This window comes from Jaculus jaculus, chromosome 8 (assembly GCF_020740685.1).
Source record: "Jaculus jaculus isolate mJacJac1 chromosome 8, mJacJac1.mat.Y.cur, whole genome shotgun sequence".
Taxonomy (NCBI): domain Eukaryota; kingdom Metazoa; phylum Chordata; class Mammalia; order Rodentia; family Dipodidae; genus Jaculus; species Jaculus jaculus.
The window spans coordinates 57,140,880-57,164,114 of record NC_059109.1 but is presented as its reverse complement, the minus strand read 5'-3'; the positions used below and the strand labels follow the sequence as shown (position 1 = coordinate 57,164,114).

Sequence of the window (23,235 nt, the reverse complement as noted above, 5' to 3'; positions counted from 1 at the left end):
CCCTACCTCAAAAAACAAAAAAAAAAAAAAAAGAAAAAGAAAAGAGAGAGAGAGAGAGAAAGAAAAGAGAAGAGAAAGCAAAGCAAATTGGTAGGCATGGTCTGGTTCTGAAGATTCATTCAAAGGCCTATGGCTGGGGAGGTCACAGGCTAGAGGGGAAGTTACTATTACTATTGTTTGGGTAAATGAATATGTTGTTCCATTGAACTGCTCTCTAAATACTTAAGCTGATGCCTATAGTTTAGTGCTGCTCTCATTTTTGGTCAAAGAAGCTTCTGTTTGAAAATCATGGTGACATGGAGGGCTGAGAAGTAACAGCTCAGCACTAAATGAGACATCTCTATCACACCATTCATGTTCAAGGCTCAGGAAGAGTGCATTTTGGGGGGGAGGATATGATAAAGAGTGGAATTCCAAAGGGGAAAGTGGGGGGAGGGAAGGAATTACCATGGGATATTGCTTACAATCATGGAAGTTGTCAATAAAAATAAATAAAAAGAATTGACAGATGAGAATGGACATAGAAAAATATTATAAACATTACAGTTTCACCTCTTCTATTTCCCTCCACCTATTTTCAAAGATTACCTGTGCTTTAAAGAGTTCACTACAGTTCTGGAACAATCTTGATGATGTCTGGTATTTTCCAGATAAGCCTCTTTTATCCTTAAGATTTTCCAAGTATGTGTCTACTTCATCTGCCTAGAAAAAAAAAAAAAAAAAAAAAGATACTGAGTATTAAACATGCCTACATAAGTTCTTTATATAGAACATATAACTTATTTATATGTAACAACAGTAGTAGCTTTCCCTCTAGCCTGTGACCTCCCCAGGCATAGGCTTTTGAGTAGGTTTTCAGAACTAGCACCTGCCAATTATATCTTACAAGGGAAATAAGCTGTTCTGTAGGCATATTACCTATATATATAAGGTATTGTAGGGTAACAAATAGATCACTAGTGGTAAACTGGGAGTGGTTGTTCACACTTTTAATCCCAACACTCAGGAGGCCAAGGTAGGAAGATGGCTATGAATTCTAGGCAAGCCTTTATGAGAGGTCAGAATGAGTTTGAAGTCAAACTGAGCTAGAGTGAAACCCTGCCTCAAAAGAACAAAAACAGGGCCGGGCGTGGTGGCGCATGCCTTCAATCCCAGCACACAGGTAGGAGGTGATGGATCACTGTGAATTCTAGGCCACCCTGAGATTTCGTAGTGAATTCCAGGTCAGCCTGGGCTAGAGCAAAACCCAACCTCGAAAAACCAAAAAAAAAAAAAAAAAAAGAACAAAAAAAGCCTGGGCTACAGAGTGAGTTATAAGTCGGCCTGGGCTAGAGTGAGACCTGCTTCAAAGAAAAAAAGAAAGGGCTGGAGAGATAGTTTAGCAGTTAAGGCACTGGGCTGCAGAGCCTAAAGATCCAGGTTCGATTCCCCAATACCCATGTAAGCCATATACACAAGGTGGCGCATGTGTGTAGAGTTTCTTTGCAGTGGCTAGAGGCCTTGACATGCCCATTCTCTCTATCTGCCCTTCTCTCACTTTCTCAAATAAATAGGTAAATAAAATAAATGTTAAAAAAAAAAATTAAAAAGCTGGGCATGGTAGCGCACACCTTTAATCCCAGCACTCAGGAGGCAGAGGTAGGAGGATCATCATGACTTTGAGGCCACCCTGAGACTACAGAGTGAATTCCAGGTCAGCCTGGGCTAGACAGAGACCCTACCTCAAAAAAACCAAAAAAATATATATATATGTTTTTTTTTAAAGAGCCAATGCTGGGCATGGTGGCAAAAAAAAAAAAAAAAGAACAAAAAAAAGCTGGGCTACAGAGTGAGTTATAAGTCAGCTTGGGCTAGAGTGAGACCCTGCTTCAAAGAAAAAAAAAAAAAAAGGCCCACTCTGAGAATACATAGTGAAAATTCCAGGTCAGCCTGAGTTAGAGTGAGACCCTACCTAGAAAAAACAAAATAATAATAATGATAATAATAAATAAACATAAAGCATATGTGCTAGGTTGGTGGAGGTTCAGTCAGAGTTTAGTGGACAAGGGTGAGGTACTAAGTTTTAATCCCAAAAAAATCCCACACAAATATCAGAAGCAGTGCATGACTATAATCCCAATACTTGGGAGATGGAAATAAGCAGGTCTCTGGGGTAGGCTGGCAAGTCAGGCTAGCCAAATGAGTAAGCTCATGGCTCAGTGACAGACCCTGTCTCAACAACACAGAGAGTACTTCAGAAGATGCTTGACATCGACCTTTTGCCTCCACATGCACATGTACTCATATACCTACCTACATATCACATACAAACATATATGCAAAACAAAGAAGTCTGGGTCTGGGTTGGAGAGATGGCTTAGCAGTTAATGTGTTTCCCTGTGAAGCCAAAGGACCCAGTTTCGACTTCCCAGGACCCATATAAGCCAGATACACAAGGTGGCGCATGAGTCTGGAGTTTGTTTGCAGAGGCTGGAGGCCTTGACAATGTATAATTACAGAAAGAATATACAATTAATAAATAAATAAAAGTAAAAAGAGTTATCAGCTTAAGGTTAAATCCTTGTCTTCTATATCCTTACCTACTTCTTTTAAAAAACAAATCTGCATCTGTGAATGCACAGCTTTTAAAACAGTCTACGTGACAACATGTAATAAGTGACTATTCTGAGAGCTTGTTCAGCGGTTCTATCGGGGGAGCACAGCGACTCGTCATATACCCTTGACCCAAAGACTGGTCCTCCTCTATTCAGGAAGTCAGCCTCTTCCACTGAGAGCGCAGCTTTGTAAGGGATGCAGATGGGGTGGTGAGAGAGGAGGGGGACACCACCTAGCCAGCCAGAGCAACCCAACCAACCCACATCCAATAAATGACTGTTTTGAGATAAAGCACTCTGCAAGTGTTCTGGCGTGTGAGCTAAAGTAGCTATTTAATTTTACTAGCTACAGTTATTCAGGTTTGGTTATGTGGGAGAGATTCTCCTGAAGCACGGGGGCAACTTCAAGGAATACTACTGACAGTATGACTGCCAGTATCAAAATCTGAGCTTTCCAGAGAAAACTGGAATTTTAGAAAACTTGCATTTCCTACCAAGCGTTCCAAAACTTTGAGAACTACAGAGGAGATAGGAGTGAGGAGGAGGTGGATATTCACAATATAATTTAGAGTAAACTGAAAAATGAGCTATTATTTTTTAAAGTTACAAATAATTTCATCAACCAATATTTTCTTCATTTTTAATATTTTATTTATATATTAATTTACAAGGAGAGAGAATGGGTGTGTACCAGGACCCTCAACCACTGTAAACTCCAGACACATACGCCACTTCATGCATCTGGCTTCCACGGATACTAGGGAATTGAACCAGGGTCGTAAGGCTTTGCAGGCAGGCACCTTGACCACTAAGCCATCTTTCCAGTCCTCTCCCTTTTGTTAGTGTTTTTCAAAGTAAGGTCTCACTCTAGCCCAGGATGACCTGGATCTCAGTCTGTAGTCCCAGGCTGGCCTTGAATTCACAATGATCCTCCTACCTCTTCCTCCCTAGTGCTGGGATCAAAGGCATGCACCACCACACCCAGCTCTCTATTGGTTTTTTGAGACAGGGCCTTATGTAGTCTGGGTTTGGCCTCAAACTCACTAGCAGCCTTGATTTCCTGATCCTCCTGCCTCCATCTGCTAAGGGCTAGGAATACAGGCATGCACCAACACTCTAAATTCTCATTCTCTCACTTTTGCATGTGCAGGTATGTGTAGTGTGAATGCATGTGTATGCATGCTCACATGTGTGTGGAGGACAGAGGGCGACATTAGGTGTTTTCCTTTATCAGTCTCCACCTTACTTACTAAGGCATGGTCTCTCACTTGAACTAGAACTCATCAGTTTGGCTGGTTTAGCTAGCTGGGCTTGCCCTGGGGATCCCATCTCCAGTCCTACTGAGCCATCTTTTTCACCCCTTTTGTGAGATATTTTGAAAACAATTATCTTCATTTGTTATTTATAGGGCTGGAGAGATGGCTCAGCATGTAAAGTGCTTGTTGCACAAGCCTCAGGGCCTGGGTTAGGATCCCCAGAAGTGAAAGTCTAGTGGTACATGTATGCCTGTGATCCCAATTCTGGGAAGGTGGAGACATGGAGTTCCTGGGGCCTGCTGGCTAGCTACTCTAGCTAATCAAGTAAACTCTGGGTTCAGTGAAAGAACCTATCTCAGAGAATAAGGTGGAGAATGACTGAGAAAGGCACATATCCTCCAACTTGGCCTCCACTCACACATGCACAGATAGGCATGTGCACCTGCACACACACATTCCAAACACGTACATGGACATACATGCGCGCGTGCGCGCGCGCGCACACACACACACACACGCACAAATTAAATGTTATTTATAGGAATATGTAATGAGCTCATTATTACTATCTTAAAACAGTAAGTATTTAATATTTCCCCAGTTGTAATTTCCAAAAGGTAAACCCAAGAACAAAAGCTTTGTGGAGTTCACAAAATTTTTCAATAATTTAAGAGACTGAGACCAAAGTTTGAGAACTGCTGATACAGGTCTGCAAACTGGGAATTGTAGGTTATCGTCTCAGTTCTGCTCCTCCATATAACTGCAGGCCAATCTTTCCTGAACAAAATTAAGAGGTTGGGACCAGATGACCTTTAAGGTACAAGAAAAGTCTGTAATTGTATATTCTTTCTGTAATTATACATTCTTTACCTTGAAGTTGTAGATTTCATTGTAACAATCAGCACTTTTCAGAAACCAGGTTATATTCAAAGACAGATCACAAGGTTCTCCATCAACTATAAAAGAAATCATTGTCAATAAAAGGTAATTCCCAAGTGAGGCATTTCTCTAACTTATATCCTATTTTCTATACTACACTGAGAAACACAAAGAACATTCTTTTTTTAAACATAAGAAAATAGAGTGATTATGTAGAAAGAACTGGCTTTTTGTTTGTTTGTGTTTTGCTTTTTTGTGTCTTTTTGAGGCAGGGTTTGATCTGTAGCCCACACTGGCCTCAAACTCACAGCAATCTTCTGGCCTTAGCTCCCACAGTTCTGAGATCACACGTATGAGCCACCATGCCTGCAGACCCAGATATTCTTCAGATAATATTGCCTTTCTTTCTTTCTTTTTAATCATCTGGTTTCTACACTTTCAAATTTATTTAAGAGAGATAGAGAGAGAAAGAGACATTGCAAGCAAACTCCAAAAGCATGTACCACCTTGTTTATCTGGCTTATGTGGGTCCTGGGGAACAGAACCTAGGTCTTTAGGCTTTGCAGGCAAGCACCTTAAGCGCTAAGCCATTTCACCAGTCCAATACTGCTTTTCAAGCAGACAAATAAATAGTAGTTAAGTAGGGTTTTGTGGAATTTTTTTCAAATCATTTTAAAACTATAAGTCCATTTCTATGTCTTAAAACCTCAATGTCTCCATTTCTATTTGGAAACTCTGGGAGTTTAAAGCAGTCCTAAGTTATCAAAATTCCATGTCATATTTATTGAACAGAGCACAAGTATACTAAGATATAATAGCACAGGATTAGACTGAGAGAAATGGACTGGAACAAATTATCCAAGATCCTTTAAAAAGCCAGTCCGGGTGGCACACACCTTTAATCCCAGCACTCGGGAGGCAGAGGTAGGAGAATCACCGAGAGTTCAAGGCCACCCTGAGACTACATAGTGAATTCCAGGTCAGCCTAAGCCAGAGTGAGACCCTACCTCGAAAAACAAAAAAAAACAAAAAACAAAAAAAAAAGCCAGTCCAGACTGCAAAAATAGCTTATTGGGTACAACACTTTGCTCACAAGCATGAACATTCAAGTTTGATCCCCAGAGCCCACACAAAATGTCAAGTACTGGTAGCACACTTATCATCCCAGTGCTGGGAAAGAGGAGCAGCCTTGAGGCTTGCTGGCCAGCCAGTATAGCCTAACATTAAGCTCCCAGCCAATGAGAGACACTGTCTCAAAAAAAAAGGTGGACAGAAGCCAGACGTGGTGCACGCCTTTAATCCCACCACTTGGGAGGCAGCAGTAAGAGGATCACCATGAATTCGAGGCTACCCTGAAACTGCACAGTGAATTCCAGGTCAGCCTGGGCTAAAGTAAGACCATACCTCAAAAACCAAAAACCAAAAAATAAAATAATGGAAAGAAAGACCAAAAAAGTGGACAGAGTTCCAAAAGATGGAACCTGATGTTGTGCATACACATGGTGGTGTAAACAGTTCCACTGGATGACAAAGTCATGGCTTAGACCTTGAAAGTTGTCAAGACTGGCTAGAAATAGTAACGAAAAAAGTGAAAATTAAAGCAAAGATGAGGAGCATTCAATTTCTCCCCTGAAGAGTAGTTTCATGGAACCACAGAAGCTTCATATAGCTCACTGAACAGTTTGAGATACAATATTCTAATGGACCACAGCATCAAGCTCAAGACTTGAGGATGTAAATTTTACCACATGATGATTAGCTGTCTCACCTGGGGACATCAACATTCCTTCTTATCTCCGAAGCTAGTTGAGTAACAGGCAATATACTAAAGACTCTGTTGTATAAATATGTCAAAAATAAACATGACTGAATGGGCATGGTGCTGCACACCTGCAATTCCAGCACCTAAGGGGAAGAGGGAGGAGGAGGATGGGGAGTTCACCACAAGCCTCAGCTACATGGGACTCGTCTCAAAAAAACAAAAAACAGGGCTGGAAAGATGGCTTAGCAGTTTAAGACACTTGCCTACAAAGCCTAATGACCAGAGTTCAATTCCCCAGTACTCACATAAAGCCAGATGCACTAAGTGATACATGCATCTTCAGTTCATCTACAGTGCACCCATTCGCTCTGCCTCTCTTCTATCTCTCTCTGCTTACAAATAAATAAATAAATAACCCTGAATATTTAGAAGTCTACTTTGGGGGCTGGAGAAATGGCTTAGTAGTTAAGGCACTTGCCTGTGAAGCCTGACACATGTTTGGTTCCCCAGTACCCCACACAAGACAGACGGCACAGGTGGTGCATGCATCTGGAGTTTGTTTGCAGTGGCTGGAGGCCCTGGAATGCCCATTCTCTCTACCTTTCCCCCACCTCAAGTAAATAGATAAAAATTAAAAAAAAAAAAAAGAAATCTTTTGGTTCACAAAAAAAAAAAGCAACCTATTTTCTGTTTCCAGGTGTGGAAGGAACAATATAATAACAACTTACTGCTTTATACAAGCATGACAAAAATAAAAATGAAAGTATTAGGAATCTACTTTTATTTTTTATTTATATTTATTTGAGAGCGACAGATAGACACAAAGAGAGAGAGAGAGAGAATGGGCACACCAGGCCCTCCAGCCACTGCAAACGAACTCCAGATGCATGCACCACCTTGTGCCATCTGGCTGACATGGGCCCTGGGGAATCAAGCCTCAAACCAGGGTCCTTAGGCTTCACAGGCAAGCACTTAACCACTAAGCCATCTCTCCAGCCCGGAATCGACTTTTAGTTCATAACAAAAGAAGCAACCACAAATAAGCTTCTTCTGTGTTTTGAATTGTCTTCATAAATTAATTTCTTAATCCATTTTTATTTGTTTGAGAGAGAGAGAGGCAGAGAGACAGAGACAGAGAGAGAGAATGGATGTGCCAGGGCTTCTAGCCACTGTAAACGAACTCCAGATGCATGCAACAGGATTTATGTGGGTACTGGGGAATCAAACTCACATCCTTTGGCTTTGCAGAAAAGCGCCCCTCACAAATTAACTTTAAATGACCAGCACATTTTCATAGGGCTATGTCAGAATGTACAAAAATCTGACCAGCTGAGTAGAAGTTATGGAAAAGATATAAAGGATGCTAGAACTTGGCTATGAACTTAAGAACACATAGAGATAGGATTAGTTAAGCTTGTCAGAAAAGAAGGCTGGAGAGATGGCCCAGTGGGTAAAGTGCTTGCCAGGCAAGTGTGAGGACCCGAGTTCAAATCCCTAGCACCTATGTAAATGCCAGGCATGGTGGTATAAACCTATAATCCAAACACTGGGGAGAAGACAAAGAATCCCGGTGATGCACTGACTTACTAGTCTAGCCCAGTCAGAGAAGTCTAGGTACACTAAAAGACACTGTCTCAAAGAATAAGATGATACGTGATAGAGGCAGACACCCAATGTTAACCACTGGCCTCATGCATACACACACATATACACATGCACACATACAATGACAATAATAACTTTTTAAAGGGCTAGGGCTGGAGAGTTGGTTCAGTGGCTAAAAGCAAATTGAGTTCAGATCACCAGTCACATAAAACCAGAAGCAGTAGTGACGACCTGTAATTCCAGGCCTCCTACAGTTAAGATGGGAGCTGAAAACAGGAGAATCCCAGAAGATCGCAGGCCAGCTACTGTAGCAAACACAACCATGAATAAGCACCCTACCTCACACAAGACGGAAGTAAAGAGCAATACCCAAAGCTCTCCTCTGACCACACATGGGCCCACACTCACACAGACTTACATAACGTCACAAGACAACCCCACAACAGAATATTTGCTAGGAAACTTAGCTGCAAAATAATAAATTAATACTAAAGGACAAATAAGGCACTTTAGAACTTTGAATACAAAGACCTAGGAAATTATTAAACCGGTCCTGCCAATGCCATGAGAGCTACTGACCATTTAATTTAAGAAAGCACACAATAACAAAGAAAAAGACAACAGAAATTTTGTTTTGTTTTCTTCGAGGTATAGTCTCTAGCTCAGGCTGACCTTGAACTCACAACAATGCCCAGATAAATGACAGAATTTTTTTTAATATTTATATTTTAATGTGGAAACAGAGATAGAAAGAATGGGCACACACAAACTCCAGATGCATGCGCCACTTTGGATATGTCTTTACGTGGGTACTGGAGAATCCAATGAGGCCAGAAGGCTTTGCAAGTAAGTACCTTTATTAGCTAAGCCATCTCTCTAGCCCATTAGCAGATTTTTCTTTTTCCTTTTTTGGTTTCTTGAGATAGGGTCTTGCTCTAGCCTAGGCTGACCTGGAATTCACTATGTAGTCTCAAGCTGGTCTCAATTGCACAGCAATCCTCCCACATCTGCCTTCAAATGCTGGGATTAAAGGTGTGTGCCACATCGCCCAGCCAATAACAGGTATTTTAAGGAACATCAAATCTTCTGTAAGCAATGAAATGTTGACATTTTAAGAATGTAGTATGTTAAACTTAGTGAAATACCATCAAATAAAAAAACAAACATACTGGGCCAGTGTGGTGGCGCACGTCTTTAATCCCAGCACTCGGGAGGCAGAGGTAGAAGGATCGCTGTGAGTTCAAGGCCACCCTGAGACTACATAGTGCATTCCAGGTCAGCCTGGGCCAGGGTGAGACTCTACCTCAAAAAAATAAATAAATAAAACAGACTGGGACTGGAGAGATGGCTTAGCAGTTATGGCCCTTGCCTGCAAAACCTAAGGACCCATGTTCCACTCTACAGATGCACAAGATGACACAAGTGTGCAAGGTCACACATGCACACAAGGTGGCACACACATCTGGAGTTCAACTGCAATGGCTGGAGGCCCTAGTGTGCTAATTCTCTCTCACAGTCTCATTTGAAAAAAAAAAAAGGCAGTCTGTCGGCATGGTGACGCATGCCTTTAATCCCAGCACTTGGGGAGGCAAAGGTAGGAGGATCGCAATGAGTTTGAGGCCACCCTGAGACTACATAGTGACGTCCAGGTCAGCCTGGGCTAGAGTGAGACCCTACCTCAAAAAAAAAAAAAACAAAGAAGGCAATCTGTTGGGCTTGTCTCAAAAAAAAAAAAAAAAAAGACTGGCAGCACTCAGAAGGCAGAGGTAGGAGAATCAAACTGAATTCAAGGCCACCCTGATACTACATAGTATATTCCAGGTCAGTCTGGGCTAGAGTGAGCCCTACCCTGAAAAAACAAACAAACAAAAAACATTGAGGTGTCTGGGGAGATAGCTTAGCAGTTCAAGTCACTTATTTGCAAAGCCTGCCAATCTAGGGGCAAATGCATCTGAAGTTCATCTGCAATAGCAAGAGGCTCTAGTGAGCCCACATTCATTCTCTCTCCCTCTCTCCTCCTCCTCCTCCTCCCTCCCTCCCTCTCTCTTTCTCTCTCTGTGTGTGTGTGTGTAGAGATGTTAATGTCTATATATATGTATGTGCACACATGTATGAATGGATGTACACACTAAAAAAAACCTAAGGGCTGGAGAGATGGTTCAGTGGTTAAGAGTACTTCTTATGCTAGCATGAGGACCTCAGGACCACTTGGGTTAGTTCCCTAGAACCCACATAAGCAAGCAGGCATGGCCACATACATCTGTAACCCCAGACCTGTAGGAAGCAGAGACCAGAGAATCACTAGGCCTTACCAAAAAGGTGTGTGTGGGGGGGGTACTGGAGAGATGGCTTAGCAGTTAAGGCACTTGCCTGTGAAGCCTAAGGACCCAGTTCAACTCCCCAGAACCCACGTAAGCCAGACGTACAAGGTGGTGCACGTGCACAAGGTGACGCACATGTCTGGAGTTGGACTGAAGGGCTGGAGGGCCTGGTGTGCCAATTCCCTTCCCCTACCTCCTCATAAAAAAGCTTTTAAAAATATTTTAAAGTGGGAAGCAGGTTCTAAGAAAGCCCAGCTCAAGTGGTAACAGGTGGAAGAGCAATGGAGGGGTCACCTGATGAGCATGCTTCCACAGGTTAGTGCACAGGACACCACATGGGCACATGCATACGCACACACCACACCACACATACACTCACTTGCAAAAAAAAAAAAAAAAAAACCACCACACTGGAGGGCCACAATAACAACAGCTGCTAAAGGGCTTGCCTCACAAGCATGAGGAAGCAAATTCAATCCCCAGAACCCATATAAAAATATCAGGTGTGGAGACATGGTTGTAATCCCAACACTGGAGAGAAGGATAAGAGGATCCTTGGAGAGCTGCAGGCCAATGGCCAATGAAAAGAAGGCATATTTTCAGTGATCACCTAGTAAGCATAGCAGAGTAAACTCAATGGCATCCCTATCTCCAAAAAGGTGGACAGAGCCGGGCGCAGTGGTGGCACACACCTTTAATCCCGGCACTCGGGAGGCAAAGATAGGAGGATCACTATGAGTTCGAGGCCAGCCTGACACTACACAGTGAATTCCAGGTCAGCCTGAGCTAGAGACACCCTACCTCAGGGGGGAAAAAAAAATCAATAATCTGGATTTTTATCCCTCATCACATAATATAGCTTTCCACAATTTTTTATTTCCTAAAGAAAGCAAATTCCAGAATAAGAGGAAGTTTGTCTTTAGTGCACAATGGAATCATTTAGATTCAAATACAGTGGTTATCTTACTGGACAAACGGGTTTTCTTCTACATAATCCCTATTTCCTGGTAATATCTTTGAACTTGCTATTACTTGACTTGGTAAAATACTCCCTTAGTAAATATATTTGCTTTGAGACAATGGTTTGACAAGCCTAGGTCATATTTTCAGTGATCACCTACCAAGCACAGCAGAGTAAATTCAGTGGCATCCCTGATTCAGAATAGATTTGAAAGCCCTGGCGATTGAGCATATCCTTTTCCCCCAGCTCAGTGACCCATTTCCACACTTAGGAGTGCCTTTTTTTCTTAATAAAATGACTCTTTTCTAGTACTTAAAAAAAGAAATCTGGGCATGGGGACACATGGCTTTAATGCCAGTACCCAGGAGGTTGAGGAAGGAGGATGGTCATAAGTTTTAGAGGCCAGCCTGGGCTACAAAGTGAGTTTTAGGTCAGCATGGGCTAGAGGAGACTCTGCTTCAAACACCCAAAAAACAAACAAACCAAAAGAACACACACAGTCAATCCACGAACATAATGAAATATACTTCAAATGGGATGTAACTGAATTTATATAGTTTACATATGTATTAAGTACATATAGTATTATATAGTCAATATATGTGTCATAATATATATTAGTAAATATCACATACATGCTACATTTATATATATAATCTGTATGCATATAATATAAACTGAAAAATAAGAGAAAAGTAAATTTCATACAAGCACTCTGAATATTATTCAATTAAAGAACTTTGATGCTAGGCATGGTGGCACACACCTTTGATCCCAGCATTCTGGAGGCAGAGGTAGGAGGATCACCATGAGTTTGAGGCTACCCTGAGACTACACAGTAAATTCCAAGTCAGCCTGGGCTACAGTGAAACCCTACCTTGAAAAACCAAAAAGAAAAGAACGAATGAACTTTGATTACACTATGTTTTTACCTAGACAGAGCCAGTCTATTATATTTCTGAACTCAAAAATACAATGCAAGTAAACTGAGGTAGAAAACTGATCATTCACATTTATAACTTTAAAGAATTCAAATAACTTTATGAAATTCAAACTCACATTTCAATAAGATAGTAGTATTTCTGAAAAGAATCTTTCCAAAACTAAAATAATTCTTCCCCTGCAAAGACAAAAGAAAGATAATCAGGTCACTTCAATTTCCAAGAAAGAACAGAACTACCTAAATTTATAAAATACTCAAATTAGTTTGCATAATCCAAAAGATTCTCCTCTTAGTGAAATTCAATCACATTCAAACTACACAGGATCTTTCTCCTCAGTGCAGCCACAATTTTCCACAAGGCAGAGATTACAGAAGAGAGGTTGTGACAGAAATCTTAACTCAAGGCCTCGAGAAATATACCTGCTAGTTCATTCTTTATTCACTAACATCACTCAGAATAACCAATCATTACTTTCAAACAACTTATAAGCAGTTTTATTTTTTGAATTTAAAAGATCTAGCTGGGCTTGGTGCCAGCACTTGGGAGGCAGAGGTAGGAGGATCACTGCAGGAAGTTCCAGGCCACCCTGAGACTACATAGGGAATTTCAGGTCAGCCTGGGTTAGAGTGAAACCCTTACCTCAAAAAAAAAAAACTATTATTATTTTAGTAAAGAATAAAAATCTAAAATTGATTATCTTTACCAAGTAAACATAAGCCATAATGCTTTAAAAACGTATTTACAATCAGTGAGCAGGAGAAAATAAAACAAAAAAGGTCAACATGGATTTTTTTAAATATTTATTCATTTATTTGCAAGCAGAGAGAGAGAGTTAGAAGAGACAGACAGAATGGGCGCACCAGGACCTCCAGAGGCTGCAAACCAATTCCAGATGCATGCGTCACCTTGTGTGGGTACTGAGGACCCAAACTTGGGTCATTAGGCTTTACAGACAAGCGCCTTAACCGCTGAGCCATCTCTCCAGCCCACAGTGTGGTTTTAATAGGGCCAATGTTGTTTTTATTTATTTATTTTTATTTGAGTTTCACCGCGTGCATGTGGAACTCAGGAGAACTCTGAAGGGTTGTTTGAGACAGGGTCTCTGGCAGCTGCAGACTGCAACGCCAGGCTAGTTGACCTGCGGCCTTCAGATGCTCCCCATGCTCTCTTCTCATTGTCTCACTGTCTTAGGCGCATTAGGCTCACAGGTGCATGGGGAATCGAACCCAGGTCCACAGGCTTGGCAAGCAAGCACTTTTAATGGCTGAGCCATCTCCCCACAACACCAGACTTATTCAAACGAGTTTCAAAAGTGGGAGACGCAGGGAAAAAAAAAAAAAAGCTCTATCAGGTAAAAGTTCCAATGAAAGACTAACCTTACCACATTAAAATTTAGAATTGTTCCATTTGGGCCGTTCCCATGTTAAAAAATATTTTTAAGCCCCTAGCTCTGCTAATCACAACCAGTCTTAGAAAAAAAAAAACACATTTCAGCTGGGCGCAGTGAAGTGTGCACGCTTTAATCCCAGCACTCGGGAGGCAGAGGTAGGAAGATCGCTGTGAGTTCAAGACGACATAGTGAATTTCAGGTCAGCATGGGCTACAGTGGGACCCTACCTCGAAAAACCAAAAAAAAAAAAAAAAAAAATTCAAAGTTTAAACGAAGTCAAACCATCTCGTCAGTAGAATTACTCATTAACAAAACTGTACAACAATAAAAAAAGAAATGAAGACTCCTGTTTACCTATCCATTTCATCCAATCCGAGTGCACTAGAGTCTGAGCTCCACCCGAAAGACAAACCACTATGTGTGCATCAAGTTTAAGTCTCTCTATAAAGTTAGACAATTAAATGATTTACTTTCCCCGCACCCCCAACAGGTCTGCTCAAGTGGACCTGACACTCCTCCCAGCCCACCACTAAGAGCAGGCTTTCAGCTTCACGGAGGTGGAGCCGGTTTAGCCAGCCACACACACGCTCCGGGCCTCCCACCCACTCTGGAAACGTACTTTTGCGGAACTTTCAAGGACCCTTGGGCCACCGTAGCCCCACCTCTTACTCTTCCAGGATCAGCAGTGCCTGTAACACTCACCGATGGCATCGGAATGTGCCACTTGGAACGGTCAGCAGCAGACACGGGTGCAGGTCCTGCACAAAAAAGCGACGATGAGAACGGCTGAGCTCCCAAAAGCAGAAAAATGACAGGCAAAACCTGAAGCCACGCAGCCACCGCCATCTTCACAGACATGCACTGCCTACCCAAAGCATTTAGCTTCCTTCCGGTTCGCCCCGCCCTCTTCCGGCTCTGCTCTAATGGGCGGGATTATCTGGGCCCTGCGGGAAACCAGCGGACACAGAGGCCTACTGCGCAGGCTTATCCTTGGGGTGAACTACGGAAGCCTCTATGCTCATGCTTTTCGTCCAGACGCGTTTAGCCCGGCTCCTTCTCGCCCCGCCCCTCATCCGCGCAAAGTCCAAGGCTAAAGCCAGGTCCCTAGTCTGGAAGAGCGGCGACCCTGGCTGCCTGAGTAACATCTAGTAGTGGGTTCTCCTTCTTGGAAGCTCTTTAAGCAAAGGCAGGAAATAGCAGTGATGGAGTACAAGCGATTCATAACCTCCTAAGGTCCCTTCTACCCTAACAGGACTGCAGCTCAGCTGCCCTGGCTTGAGGAGACGGCAGCGTCCAGCAGTGGCCCCTGGCACTTCCCTCTACGCTGACGTGCGGACAGCGGGTCCGTTTGCAGATTTATAGCGAGACCACCACGGAGGTAGACCTGAAGCCGGTCTTGGGGTTCCACGCTCTTCATTTGAACCTCTAGCGCTCCTCCACGTACACGTCTCCCCGCTGCAGTTTTGGGTCCTAATTTTTTTTTTTTTTTGCATGATCCTAATCAGTAACACATAATCACAAAATGTTTGCCAATGTCTCCGTTCAAACGCTGGTTTGTGCCTGAAATATCACAGAAGCAAAAGTTAAGACTTGTTGCCACTAAGCATCTGGAGAAGACTCCATTTCCCAGAAAGTTAACGGTGACGTTCTCGCCAGGCCCTAACAAGACAGTTAATGGGCTTAGTAAATCTCGAAGCGGTGGCCTGAGAGCTAAGAGCCTGCCCCAGTGACAGGGAAGCCATGGAAGCAGTTGGGAAAGAGGAAATCAGGTAAAAAGGCCAAGTGCTCCTAAGGGAATGACTGAGACAACGCTCTGGCTTTGAAAGGTCTCCTGGTACTTTAACTGCATTTATTTGACTATTTAGAAGTGTATGCTTTATCTTTTTTTCTCAATTCTGCGGCGTTAGGTAATGGTAATAGCTAACCTCTCATAACATTCTTTCAGCAGAAGTGTTAAATACAGTAGAAAAGTTGCAATCTGAACTTTAACAGTGCTGCATTCCAGGTTTATATATACATCTCTTTCTCTGCCAGGGCTGGAGAGATGGCTTAGCAGTTAAGGCCCTTGCCTGCAAAGCCAAAGGACCCAGGTTCGACTACCCAGGACTCACTCTGCTCCAAGCTGACCTGGAATTCACTATGTGGTCTCTGGGCGGCCTCGAACTCACAGCGATCCTCCTACCTCTGCCTCCGGAGTGCTGGGATTAAAGGCGTGCACCACCACGGCCGGCAGCCTGCCTATTTCTGTGATCTCTCTCAAATAAATAAATAAATATAAAAAAAGACACAGTGACAAAAACCGAGTTCAATGAAGGATTTAATTTACTTCCATGACTTTAAAAAAAGTTTCTTAGCAGGATGAGTGTTTTTATTTGTTCAGGCTTGTTTTCATATTTATTTATATATTTGGGAGAGACAGACATGGAGAAAGAGGCAGACAGAATGAGTGTGGCTGTACCTCCTGCCACTGCAGATGAACTCCAGATGCATGTGCCACTTTGTGCATCAGGCTTGACATGTGTACTGGGGCCTCAAACCCATGCCATCAGGCTTTTAAAGCAAGGGCTCCAGCCCATTGTTTGCATAGTTTCAAATTTGTATTCAGTCATAGCTTCCTACAAAATTATAGACATGCTTACTGTAGATGTTTCTACACCTCTGCAACAAAGCCAGTTTTTTTCCCCTTATGCCTTATAGCTTTAACCAGAGGAAGGCTAATTAAAAATATATATATACACAAGGCCACGCATGCTTCTAGAGTTCATTTGCAGTGGCTAGAGTCCCCGGTGCACCCATTTTCTGTCTCGCCCTTTCAAATAAATAAAAAATAAAATAAAATAAAATATTTTAAGTGGCTAGTAAAATATATATATATATATATATATATATATATATATATATCCAGGCTAGAGAGATGGCTTAGCAGTTAAAGCACTTGCCTGCAAAGCCTAAGAACCCAGGTTCGATTTCCCAGTACCCATGTAAGCCAGAGGCACAAGGAGGTGCGTGTATCTGGAGTTCATTTACAGTGGCTAGGGGCCCCAGCACGCCCATTCTCTCTATACATCTACCTATTTCTCTTTCTCTCTGTAATACTCTAATAAATAAAAATAAGTAGCTAGCTATATACGTCTTATTTTTCTATTGCTTTATTATGAAAACAGTTCTGGAAACTTGCCTTTAAAACATCACCTTAGCAAAAGGTTTTCCTTTGACTTTGCTCCTATTGTTTCTTTAATATGCACTTAGTAGAGAGAGAGAGAGAGAGAGAGAGAGAGAGAGAGAGAGGGAGAGAAAGAGGCAGATAGAAAGAGAGAATGGGCATGCCGAGGCCTCTAGTCACTGCAAATGAACTCCAGATGCATGTGCCACCATGTACATCTGGCTTACGTGGGTAATGGGGAATTGAACCTGGGTCCTTAGGCTTCACAGGCAAGCGCCTTAACTGCAAGCCATCTCTCCAGCCCTTGTTCCTATTCTTAATGTAGCATCTAGCACAGCTCTCTCAGAAGACTTATGGGTTTGTTGTGATTGCTGATTGCTCACAGAAAGTTTGTGCACTCTAGCCCTTGTTCAGATTCCAACTTCCAGTAAGAGTATATTCAGAAAATATTTTATTCATTAAGTAAGTGTGTTTGGATTTGTTTGGGCGTTTTGTTTAATTCTTTATTCTGTCATAATTTAGTGCTATGTTATGTTATTATTTTGAAAGAGCACTCTCTCATACTTGACAGTACTCTTTCCTGTTGCTTTTTTTTCACTTGGCTTAGTTGTTTCACAAAAGGATATTGTTCTGCACTACATACATGTGTGGTTATTCTGTGAACTTGCTATGTTATGGCAGTGGCTCATTTTGCAATGCAGAATCAATTCCAAAGGCTTATTTTGTATGTTTATACTATAGTTGGAAAAGCTGAAAAAATTCAGTTCAGCCAGGTGTGGTGATGCATGCCTTTAGTCCCAGCACTTTGAGGCAGAAGTAGGTGGACTGCCATGAGTTCAGGGCCAGCCTGGAGCTAGAGTGGGATTCAGGTCAGCCTGGGCTAGATTGAGACCCTGCCTTAGGAAAAAAAAAAAAGAGAGAGAGACATTTAAAGTCAAGTATGATGGTACATGTCTTTAATCCATTAAAGGTGCTTACTTAGAAAGCCTTCTAACCCTCATTTAATCCTCCATTACCCACATAAAGCCAGATGCACAAAGTGATGCATGCATCTGGAGTTAAATTTGCAGCAACAGAAGGCCCTGGCATACCCACCCATCTTCTCTCTCTCAAATTAATCATATATATATAATGTGTGTGTGTTTCTTGGGCTGGGGAGATGGATCAGTGGTTAGGTGCTTGCCTAAGGACCCAAGTTTGATTCCTCAGTACCCGCATAAAGTCAGATGCACAAGGTGGCACATGTGTCTGGAATTCATTTGCAATGGTTAGAAGTCTTGGCATGCCCATTGCCTCTCTTTATCTGTCTTTCTCTCTCTCATAAAAAATAAATAAAATATTTTTAAAATATACGTGTTTTCTAAAATGTCTTTAAAGCCTGGCATAGTGACACATGCCTTAAATCCCAGCACTTGGGAGGTACAGGTGGGAGGATTGCCTTGAGTTCAATGCCACCCTGAGACTACATAGTGAATTCCAGGTCAGCCTGAGCTAGAGTGAGATCCTACCTAAAAACAAAAAAATGCTAAATAAAAAAATAAAATGAAAGCCGGATATGGTGGTGCATACCTTTAATCCCAGCACTCAAGAGGCAGAGGTAGGAGGATCACCATGAGTTTGAGGCCACCCTGGGACTACATAGTGAATTCCAGGTCAGCTGGGCCAGAATGATACCCTATCTCGAAAAACAATAAATAAGTAAATAAAATGTCTTTTTATTTAGTGTGGAAGATGAAGCTGTGGATAAAACCATTTTTAGAGACTGCAGCCAGATTGCTTTCTATAGGTAAGTAAATGTTACCTAGATCAGAACATTTCAGACAATATACCAAAAGTAATGCCACTAAACTTTTTGAGAACTGATAGATTTTCTAAGAAAATGGTCAAGTAGAAGTTGTTTGCAGCGACAGGAGGCCCTGGCATGCTCATATTTATATTCTCTATTTCTCTTTCTCGCTCTCAAATAAATATTGAAAATTATAATAATAGAAAAATAAGATTATGCAAAAATATTTTTATGTTATGTTATTCTGCAACTAGAATCATCAAAAATTGTTATATAAGGGCTGAAGAGATGGCTTAGTGACTAAGGCATTTACCTGCAAAGCCAGAGGACCCAGGTTCAACTCCCCAGGACTCACATAAGCCAGATGCACAAGGGGACATGTGTGTCTGAAGTTCATTTGCAATGGCTGGAAGCCCTGACATGCCCATTCTCTATCATCCTCCTTCTCTCTCACTTAAATAAATAAATGAAAAAAATTATATTATGTATGTATGTATATATATAGACTGACCTGGAATTCATTATGTAGTTTCAGGCTGGCCTCCATCTCACAGCAATCCTACCTCTGCCTCCCAAGTACTGGGATTAAAGGTGTGCACCACCACACTGGTCTTTTTTGGTATTTTCAAGGTAGGATCTCACTCTGGCCCAGGCTGACCTGGAATTTGCACTGTAGTTCCAGGCTGGACTCAAACTCACAGCAATCCTCCTACCTTTGCCTCCTGAGAGCTGGGATTAAAGGTGTGCGCCACCACACCTGGCCAATTTAATATATTTTAACTTTCTAATTTATTCACTCTTCATCTAGAAGAAAAATATATACACTATTTGAGTTTAAAATCATTATCTTAGAGGAAAGTCTACAGGGAATGCTAAGTCACTTTATTGAACCACTGAATCATACCAGATTTCCACTAAAATCTATTGAGTTACTAATAAGCAATCGAGGGCATGAAAAGAGGGAGGGAATTGAAGCTCATAAATAAAAAATAATTAAATTTTAAAAATAGCCAGGTATGGTGGCACACACCTTTAATCCCAGCACTTGGGAGGCAGAGGTAGGAGGATCTTTGTGAATTCGAGGCCACCCTGAGACTACATAATGAACTCCAGGTCAGCCTGGGCTAGAGTGAGATCCTACCTGGAAAAACTAAAAATAAAAAAATAAAAAATTTCCCCCACTTTCTCAGTGAAGGAGGCAGGATGATCCTTGAGCAGTACTGTTGAAAAATTTCAATAGTATTCTTTTAGAAAGCATATTACTAGTATCCTAATATAGTGTTCTTAATACTTTATAAAGAATACTTGGCCGGGCATGGTGGAGCATGCCTTTAATCCCAGCACTGGGGAGGCAGAGGTAGGAGGTAGGAGGATAGCCATGAGTTCGAGACCACCCTGAGATTACATAGTGAATTCCAGATCAGCCTGAGCTAGAGTGAAACCCTACCTCAGGGAAAAAAAAAAAAAAGAATACCAATACTGTCACTGCCCAGTTCACTTAGTATGAATTTCAGTGATAGTCTATTGGATGCTGATAGTCACAACTGGTCCTCACACTTCTTTATACTCCATATTTGTAGGCGTCAGAAACAGCATCTCTCCAAGAATACCAGCTATCGGGCATTATTAGACTCAGTCACAACAGGCGAAGACAGTACCAAGTTCCAGATCACCAATGAGGCAAATAAGGTGAGGTGGAAGTACCATTCTCAGACAATAATTTGGTTTCATATTTATTTGGTTTTTTTTTTTTTTTTTTTTTTTTTTTTTTTGCTTTTTCAAGGTAGGGTCTCACTCTGGCCCAGGCTGACCTGGAATTAACTCTGTAGTCTCAGGGTGGCCTTGAACTCACGGCGATCCTCCTACCTCTGCCTCCCGATTGCTGGGATTAAGGCGTGCGCCACCACGCCTGGCTTGGTTTTTCTTTTTTTAATATTTATTTATTTTAGAGAAAGACAGAGAGAATGGGCATGCCAGGGCCTCCATCCACTGCAAACGAACTCTATATGCATGTGCCCCCTCATGCATCTGGCTTACATGGGTTCTGGAGAGTTGAATCAGGATGCTTTGGCTTTGCTGGAAAATGCCTTAACTGCTAAGCCATCTCTCCAGCCCCATGGTTTCATATTTATTTGGATTTAGTGATAGAAATTTCCATAACAGCTAATCAACATGGGCTCTAGGGATTGAACCCAGGTCTTCATGTTTGTACAGCAAGTGCTTTTACCCACTGAGCTATCACCCCAGCCTCATAACAGCTAAACGACGTATGCCTCAACAGTAAACTTTGTCAGAGGAATATAAGCTTTTTTAAAATATATATTTATTTCACAGAGAGAAATAGGGAGAGAGAGAGAGAATGGGCATACCAGGGCCTCCAGCTACTGCAAATGAACTCCAGATGTGCGCACCCCCTTGTGCATCTGGCTAACATGGGTCCTGGGGAATCGAACTTGGGACCTTTGGCTTTGCAGGCAAATGCCTTAACCACTAAGCCATCTCTCCAGCCCTCATCTTTTTCATCTGTATACTGATTGAAATTATTTGTTTAGTTAACTAGTTAGGTGTTTTTGTTGTTGTTGTTTGTTTGTTTTATTTGAGATGGGAGGAGAGAGAGAATGAGTGCATCAGGGCCTCTACCCACTGTAAACAAACTCCAGATGTATGCGCCACTATGTGCATCTGGCTTACATGGGGACCTGGAGAATTGAACCAGGGTCTTTAGGCTTTGCAGGCATGCACCTTAACCACTAAGCCATCTCTCCAGCCCCTTGGTTGTTTTGGGGTTTTTTTTTTTTTTTTTTTTTTTTTTTTTTTTTTGAGAGAAGGTGGCTCAACTGACCTCAAACTCACTAAGGTGCCATTGAACTCCTGATTCTCCTTCCTCCACCTCCCAGGAGCTGGGATTACAGGTAGGTGTAATATTGTGAACTTTAATGTTTTCATTTAGTGAAAAGAAAGAGAGAATAGGCACACCAGGCCATTTTGCCACTGCAAACAAACCCTAGACATATGTGCAACTTTGTGCATCTGGCTTTACATGGGTACTGGGGACTCAAACCTGAGCTATCAGGCTTTGCAAATAAAGGCCTTTAATCACTTAGCCCTGATTATACCTTAATACTAACAGAGAATAGCCAGGTGTTGTGGCACGTGCTTTTAATCCCAGCCCTTAAGAGGCAGAGGCAGGAGGATCACAGTGAGTTTGAGGCCACCCTGAGACTACATAGTGAATTTCAGGTCAACCTGGGCTAGAAAGACACCCTACCTTGAAAAACTACAAGAGAGAGAGAGAGAGAGAGAGATTGCCTGTGTTAGATGTTCTTCTAGATTTTTTTTCACTTTTTAATTTTTTATTTTTTCATTCATCTATTTATTTTGAAAGAGAAAGGGGAAGGTAGAGGAAGATAGAGAAAGAGAATGGGCACACCAGGGCCTCCAGCCACTGCAATTGAACTCCAGACACATGTGCCACCTTATGCATATGGTTAACGTGAGTGCTGGGGAATTGAACCTGGGTCCTTAGATTTTGTAGGCAAATACTTTAACTGCCAAGCCAGCTCTCCAGCCCTATTTTTTTTTCCCATTTTTGATGCTGCACTACTTATATAATTTATTTTGATCTCATTCTCCAATTACCCTCTCACTCTCTTCCCCTCCCACTAACACCTATATTCTTTCCCATTAAATCTCCTTTTTATTTCCATGCTTTTTGTGTTAAACCCACTGGGTTAAATTAGGGTTGCTTGCATGATCATGAGTGGGAATTCATTTAGGCTTTGCAGGCATGCACCTTAAATGAGCAACTTACCAGTGGCTATATGATTTCCTCCTAATTAGTTTTCATCATGCACCTAAGGTATATACATTGTGTTTTCCCCAACTGTCAAATAAGGAAAATGAAATCTAGAAAATCACTTGCTCAAAGTAATACAGTGACATCTACAACATTCTCCTATATTTGTCAGACTCCATCATAGATTCACACACTATGGGCTTGAGAGATGGTTTAGCAGTTAAAGCGCTTGCCTGCAAAGCCTAAGGACTCAGGTTCAGTTCCTCAGAATCCATGTAAGCCAGATGCACATTATGGCACATGCATCTAGAATTCATATGAAGTGGCTAGAAGCCCTGGCATGCTCATGCTCTCACTCTGTCTCTCAAATAAATAAATAAATTTTTTTTAAATAAAATTAAAAGATCCATGCACTCTCCAGCACTGTTACACAGTGTATAGTTACTGATGCAGCTTGGGCCAGGGTCAGATTCAGTTGATATCCAAACTTCAAAATTCAGGCAGACAAGGAATAGGTAAATACATTATGCAATCAAAAACTAAAGACAAGACCAGGCATGGTGGTGTGCACCTTTAATCCCAGCATCTGGGAGGCAGAGAGAGGAGGATTGCCATGAGTTCGAGGTGACTACCTAATGAATTCCAAGTCAGTTTGGGCTAGATTGAGACCCTACTTCAAACAAAAAGCAAAACAAAACAAAGCAAAAGATATGGCTGGGGCTGGACATGGTGGTGCATGTTTTTAATCCCAGCACTGGGAAGGCAGAGATAAGAGGAT

At 41.9% G+C, this 23,235-nt stretch overlaps 2 protein-coding genes across 3 annotated transcripts in view; one reads left to right on the top strand and one right to left on the bottom strand.

The window, feature by feature from the left end:
- The window catches only part of Tmem87a (transmembrane protein 87A), a 64,622-nt gene extending 50,032 nt beyond the window's left edge, over positions 1 to 14,590 (bottom strand). For both annotated transcript variants that reach the window (XM_045157486.1, XM_045157487.1), the window contains exons 1-4: positions 14,415 to 14,590; positions 12,438 to 12,498; positions 4,721 to 4,806; positions 589 to 702 (exon numbers count right to left, since the gene is read on the bottom strand). In XM_045157486.1, coding sequence (XP_045013421.1) covers positions 589 to 702; positions 4,721 to 4,806; positions 12,438 to 12,498; positions 14,415 to 14,570 — 417 coding nt within the window. In that variant the 5' untranslated portion in view covers positions 14,571 to 14,590. The remainder of the gene's footprint in view (positions 1 to 588; positions 703 to 4,720; positions 4,807 to 12,437; positions 12,499 to 14,414) is intronic.
- Positions 14,591 to 14,790: 200 nt separating this feature from the next.
- Ganc (glucosidase alpha, neutral C) overlaps positions 14,791 to 23,235 on the top strand; it is a 96,629-nt gene continuing 88,184 nt past the window's right edge. Inside the window, exons 1-3 of the mRNA XM_045157498.1 lie at positions 14,791 to 15,481; positions 18,599 to 18,661; positions 20,242 to 20,350. Of these exons, the coding sequence (XP_045013433.1) occupies positions 15,453 to 15,481; positions 18,599 to 18,661; positions 20,242 to 20,350 (201 nt within the window). The 5' untranslated portion in view covers positions 14,791 to 15,452. The remainder of the gene's footprint in view (positions 15,482 to 18,598; positions 18,662 to 20,241; positions 20,351 to 23,235) is intronic.